Below are 6,057 nucleotides of genomic sequence, written 5' to 3'. Positions count from 1 at the left end.
CTTGGGTGAAACTAGTAGAGGAATTTGGTAAGTCTTACATGACTAATGGATCAAGAAGATATCATGATCAAGTACAACAAAGACTAGAGAAGAACTCCTTTCGCTTCAATGGACCAAATATAGATTGAAAATTAGTATATTTGAAATTAACTTGTTAACAACTATCACTTAACCTGCTTTGACTAAAGATAGACTCTTCACAATTCTGAAGAATGAAATGATTCTCCAATATGTTTCATCTTTACAGATACAGAAATGATCCATCAACACACCCATCAAGCATTTTTAGAATAAAGGAACGAGAGGCCCATAAATAAGCAAGTAAACAAAATCATGTGATCAAACTATGCTGTAAAATTGTTGTAACAGAGAAATATGAATTTGTTTACAAGTAACAACAAACAATATTGCTTGGTGTGAATATGTTAAATTGCTCACATGCAGCAAGTTCCTTTTTTATGTCTAGTACACAAACCCTAATGCTGCTGATATCTCCTCGTCGAACTGAAGGAATAGCCCTTGATCGAAACATATCTTCGTAATCCTGCAAAGCCTCTTGCTCAACTTCTTTATTGCCCCTTCGAAGGTTCTGAATATAAATCAAAACCATAAAAATATTCATAAAATCAATCTATATACCAGAATCGAATTTGTAATTAATACAATCTTATGAAACATGATCGCACGCTAATCCGACACGTTTTCCTATATATATTTATACGGCTGAAGAATATGTGAATTTAAAAAAATTTAATTTATTAATATGGCTATAATATGTCTTTGACACCGACCGATATATGTTTCTAATTTGATTTTTAAGATTTAGCGGGTCGGGTCTGAAGTCTCCACCTGTTAACCTATTTTACTAACCGTTAAAAGGTTAAATGCAAATATAGAAAATTGGAGTCCCAGCTCCTCTCTCTTGTTAACGGAGGGCGAAAATTTTTCCACCAAAACCCTCGCCGTTCTCCTCCGACGAGCTCGCGCTCCTCTCTATCCGAACTCTGAATTAGCTGCAACACCAGTAGACTGGTAATGTCTAAATATTTAGCATTTATTTTGTTGTTTCCTTTCTCTTTTCCTTTTGGTATATACATATTTTGCCTCTATAGGTAAAATCCATGCTGGTTTTAGTTGGTCATTGGATCAGATGGCTCCCTTGTCCTGGAGGCACCACGCTCTCATACAAGCTCTATTGTCCCGTGGACCCTTGAAGGAGGAGGAGTTCTATGCGGTGTTCACCGGAGTCAGTGGGAAAAATCCAGGTATTGTTTTTGGTTGGATTTTGATTATAACAGTTTGATATTTTGGGCGGAATTTTGGTTGGTTTGGTAGATCTGACTTGCTACTAGTAATACAACTGTGCCAAGTTGTGGTTTTTGTTAGATATATGAATTGACTTAGCTAATTCGCATTGTGGATGTTGTAATTAAGCTTCAAATGTTTTAGGTTAGTTTCAATTTATGATCTTTTTTGTTGTATAATTAGAATCTTTTTTTGTAAGGTGCTTAATTTGCTGCTGCAATTTTGGGGCTAGTTCTGATTTTTTTTTTGGTTCTATTATTAGAAAATTGATCTTTCCAATTGGGCCCTTAAATTTGGGTATGAAGTTACAGTACAGTTTTCTGAGCATGTTTAATTTGATTTTTCTAAATCACTTAAATTAGGAATTTAGGGTATGAAGTTACAGTACAGTTATCTGAGCATGTTTGATTTGATTTATCTGAATCACTAAGTGTTTAGATGATTTATTGCAGTCACCCATCGGAGTCTGCTCAATGATGTCCTTCTCAAGATTAACAAGGAGCTCGCTTACCTGCAATTTGAGTTGCGAGCTTGCAGAGACCAGTATGATGGTGAGGTTTATTATGGAGTGGTTAATAATGTAGCGGATGAGCAATCGAAGCTTGGGACAAAGTATTCAGTTCCACAGATTGCATTCTACAAGGGAGTGGTATGCCATCATTTTTCTTATTTCCTTACAAGTTGGACTTTTCCACTAGGGGTGTCAAAATAAATCTCGGGCTCGGGCTCGAGCTTGAGCCGGCTCGCTCGCAGAATCGATTCCCTTTTTTGAATGTACAAAAATTTGTGGAGCTCAGCATGTCTGGAAGCACGGGAGAACCTTCTTTTGCTGATATTATTACCAGTATTCAATACTGGGTTATTCATAGCATTACTATACCTTCCCTATTCATTGCAGGTTGGTTGTTCGTCAGTACGGGGTTAGCTTACGACATGTTTGGAAGTCCTCGTCCAAACGAATATTTCATGGAAAGCCGACAAGGGATTCCATTGATAATCGGCCATTTTGATTCTTTGGAACAACTCGATGAATTTAGTAGATCCTTTTAGAAGTAGGAGGCCCTCAATGACCATAGATTGAACTTATCCAATTTTTACACTTAAATATAATATTTATTAATATTATATGTATATTAATATATATATAATATATAAATATATTTATAGCCATTAGATTTTGATCCAATGGCTTCTATGATTCTATCTCTATTTAACCCTAACCTTAAATCTAATAAAATTTTTTCCCATAAATCCAACCTCCCACTCCTCCATCAACAAGCCACCATCGCGGCGCTGCCGCCTCCTCTCGCGGCCATTAAGCCTAATCTCTTTAATAATTACAGTGAAGCAGTTAATTAGTGAAACTGAAAAAAAATTAAAAACTAAAGAAAACTAAAGCAGTTAAGCAGTATTGCAGTAATTGAGTGTGAAACTGTTAAATCTTAATTAATCAAACCCTGCTTCTTTAGTTAATTAATCAAACCCTTTCCTTGCTTCTATAATAAAACCCTTTTTCTGCTACAGTAAATCAGTAATTACGCATTTAAATGTTAATTACTGATTTACTGTAGCAGTGAAGAAAATAGAAAGCAAAACTGGCGATGAAAGGGAGAAAGAGAAGGAGAAAGGGAAGAATAAGAAGAATCATCTAAAGGGAAACAAAGCCGGCGGGGGAAGGATCAACATAGTTACAAACCTTAGTTGCCGCCTTGCCGGTTGCCGCTCAAAGCTGTGAAGGGGAAGGCCGTGCTCACCGCTCAATGAAGGGAATGGCTGTGCTCAACTGGTCACTTGTCAGTGTTGCTCGGAGGCTCGGCGAGATCGAGAGAGGGAGATCGAGAGTGAGGAGAGAATGGTGGGATTTTTAGGGCTCGAAGAGATTGAGAGAGAGAAGGCTTCGGGGAGATCGAGACGGGAGAATGATGGGTTAGGTTTTTAAAGAGTTAACGTGTTAGCCTCAAGATCTGACCCGGTATCAATTTAAACCCAAAACCATTGGGCTTTCTTGCAAAATGATTTAGCGGACCACCGGGCCCGCTACGCGCCTTGGCAGACCGCCACGCAATTTGGCGGCTCGCCAAGAAGGCCTAGGCGGTTTGGCTGCCAAGCCGAGGCCGCCTAGGCTATTTGTGAGGTGGGAAGCCGAGGCCGCCTAGGCTATTTGTGAGGTGGCCGGCGTGTCGCCCCGCCATGGCGGCCGCCTTGACCGCTATTTAAAACATTGATTTTCCGTTAGTATAGAGTGCAATATCCTATGCATATTTTCCTCTATGTTGTGCACATCTTTTTGATTTATGATTAATGTTAGTTACCCTAATTCCAGTTGTTCATGACCTTCCTTTGTCACTTATATATTATCTAAAAACCTTAATTATGGCTTTCTCTGAGACTCTTGAGGTCCATGTTTAATTGAATGCTTACTTCTTGAATCTCTATCAATATTCGGTGAAATGTTAAGTTGATGCATGTATCACCTTACATGTTGGGTCTGACATGTCATACTTTCATATTGCATTCTTGCATGTATTTAATCTTCATTGCTCATCGTACTAAATAGTGGAAAAAGCCTAGCCCACAAACATTCCTTGAACGTTCTGCAACCATTATAAACATTTTCATCTTTTATGTGGATGGAGGTGGACGTAAGGTGGAGTGAGAAACTACCAAGGTTGATATGTTGACAGGTAATGCTATCTATTAGCAGTCTGTAAAGTGTTTTTGAGTATGATACTACTCATAAATAATTAGTGTATTTCAATCTTGGTCTTACATAGAGCACTTAAAGCACTGTCCTGCAGCACTTGTTACCTGTACTTCTCATCTCTGGTCCTATCTGTTGCAGATAGAAGCAATAGTTCAGGATGCTGCAAATGAGGGCTGCGTAACCAATATTGAGGCTCTTAACATCCATCTTGAGAATCAGGTTCCAGAAATAGAACCCTCCTTTACTATAACTTGCTAAAGAGTTTTACTTCACAATGCCTATATCTACTATGCACTAGAATTACTTTTGTCAGATCCATTATTATTAAATATCTTGGGCCTGAATAACTAGACTTCGGTTTCAGGTTTTGTCTGGGCAGGGTTCACAAGATAGTCAATCTCATATTCCTCCTGCATTTAGGAACTTCTCAATGACTCAAAAGGAGAAGACTCTCAATGATCTCATACGGGACAGATTGCTGTCACGCACGTCCAGCGGTAAAATTGGTCTTGGCATAAGATCATTTTTTGATCTTCGAAGCTGGTTCCGAACTAATGATATTCCATCATGTGATGTCTGCAATGAAGCTGGTGTGAAGGTACTTGTTTACTCTTTCTTCAATTGAGTATTGTTGCAAAAGTACTATAAACAAAATTTAAATCAGATAGAACAGACTCCCCATATTTCTTAAGGGACAAATATAGATCTAAAAGCATCTCGTTACTAGCTCGGTCAATCAATCTAGTATTTTCTACCTTTCAACTTATTTTTTTGTTTTTCCTTGAGATGTTCTGTTTTTTTTCCCTCTTAAGGTCTGGCTCTTTTCAAACTAACAGCTGGTACCTAAAGGTTTATAATGTTTAACTCTTTCTGAAGTTAAGGAAAGGGAGTCAAATTATTATTTAAGTTCATTTTCCTACTAGTTTCTGCTGTATATTTTATTTTCCTTTTTGTATGCCAAACAGGCCTTGATGTGTCCTAATGAAGGTTGCAATGTCAGAATTCATGCTTACTGTTTAAAGAAATTTTCTCAGCGGAAGGTGTCAGTTACCTTTCTCTTATGCTTCTTTTCATTAATTTTTATTCTTCGCCGACGGGATAATTGTTAACCCTATATAAAATTTGACTAATGTATACTATTCATTATTGTGAGTTTTATTACCATTTATTTATACAGGGTTCAAGAGCTTGCCCTGGCTGCAGTACTGAATGGCCCCGATCAGAATGTGAAGAGGAAGAGGATACAACCCAACCTGAAGAAAGCCAATTGACTTCTGCTGATACTATGAGAAAGAGGCTTAGAAGTGCCAAAAGTGAAGCAGTAGAAGCGACTCAAAGTCAAGAACCCTCTGCCGCAATACCTAGGAACTCTGCTGCAATACCTAGGAAGAAGCATAGAAGCTTCAAACTTGAAGCAGTGGATGTTGCCAAAGCCACTGACTCTGTTGGATCCCCTCAACCGATGAGGCCTATAACTCGAAGGAGTACTCGTCTAACCTGATCACATATAGTTAGGTGCAGCTATGAGCTTTCCTTAACTTGTATGTATGCCAGCTATGAGCTCTCCATATATTTGTTCAAGGAGCTGTATTGGCAGTTCTAGTTCTTTTTTGGACCTCAACCGATTCCATCTGCTATATTATTATGGTTTTCATTAGGCATTGTATTGTTTGCGAGCAAGATCAGGCTATTGTTGTATCACGTGTTCATTGCTTCAGGGATCATTTGGATTGAGTATAGCTCTATAACTAGTTACTCTTTTTTAACCTTTTGGTTTAGGAAAATTGGTGTTTGGTTGAAACTAATTTAGTGTTATTATTATAATGTAAATGTAGTGGATTTAGAAGTTATATTATATTAGAAGATAAAAAAAATACTTATTATAGTGGACGGATGAGAGAAAGGAGAGAGGAGACTCAAGGCGGAGAGGATTAAAATGATAGTTGATTGAAGTGATGGCTTGTGAATAGTAAAGTGATAATTTGGCCTTGGTGAATGTAAATGTTATGAATCAGGCTAATTCGTTTGTAGAAATTTCGACATTTTTA

The 6,057-nt window shown here is 37.8% G+C and overlaps 1 protein-coding gene across 4 annotated transcripts; it reads left to right on the top strand.

Moving 5' to 3' along the window:
* Positions 1-895: 895 nt before the first annotated feature.
* LOC140773708 (uncharacterized) lies at positions 896-5,765 on the top strand. 4 transcript variants are annotated; one of them, XM_073116404.1, is made up of 7 exons: positions 896-1,032; positions 1,113-1,265; positions 1,758-1,954; positions 4,148-4,228; positions 4,374-4,607; positions 4,975-5,049; positions 5,187-5,763. In XM_073116404.1, exons 2-7 carry the CDS (start codon positions 1,151-1,153, stop codon positions 5,508-5,510), a joined length of 1,026 nt encoding a protein of 341 aa, XP_072972505.1. In that variant the 5' UTR covers positions 896-1,032; positions 1,113-1,150; the 3' UTR covers positions 5,511-5,763. The 4 variants fall into 4 exon arrangements, with proteins under 4 accessions (XP_072972505.1, XP_072972509.1, XP_072972506.1 ...); XM_073116405.1 differs by having other exon boundaries at positions 901-1,032; positions 1,135-1,265; XM_073116406.1 differs by having other exon boundaries at positions 909-1,032; positions 1,151-1,265; positions 5,187-5,764.
* Positions 5,766-6,057: the final 292 nt, after the last annotated feature.

This window comes from Typha angustifolia, chromosome 13 (genome assembly GCF_048772165.1).
Source record: "Typha angustifolia cultivar Huaian chromosome 13, ASM4877216v1, whole genome shotgun sequence".
Lineage (NCBI taxonomy): Eukaryota > Viridiplantae > Streptophyta > Magnoliopsida > Poales > Typhaceae > Typha > Typha angustifolia.
This window is presented reverse-complemented; position numbering and strand designations above follow the sequence as displayed.

What these genes read in the sequence shown, in the direction of transcription:
- LOC140773708 (XM_073116406.1), top strand. Translation starts at nt 1,151, where the DNA reads ATGGCTCCCTTGTCCTGGAGGCACCACGCTCTCATACAAGCTCTATTG. An exon ending in GCAATGAAGCTGGTGTGAAG is followed by an intron (nt 4,608 to 4,974) that starts GTACTTGTTTAC and finishes TATGCCAAACAG; the next exon opens with GCCTTGATGTGTCCTAATGA. An exon ending in AGAAATTTTCTCAGCGGAAG is followed by an intron (nt 5,050 to 5,186) that starts GTGTCAGTTACC and finishes TTATTTATACAG; the next exon opens with GGTTCAAGAGCTTGCCCTGG.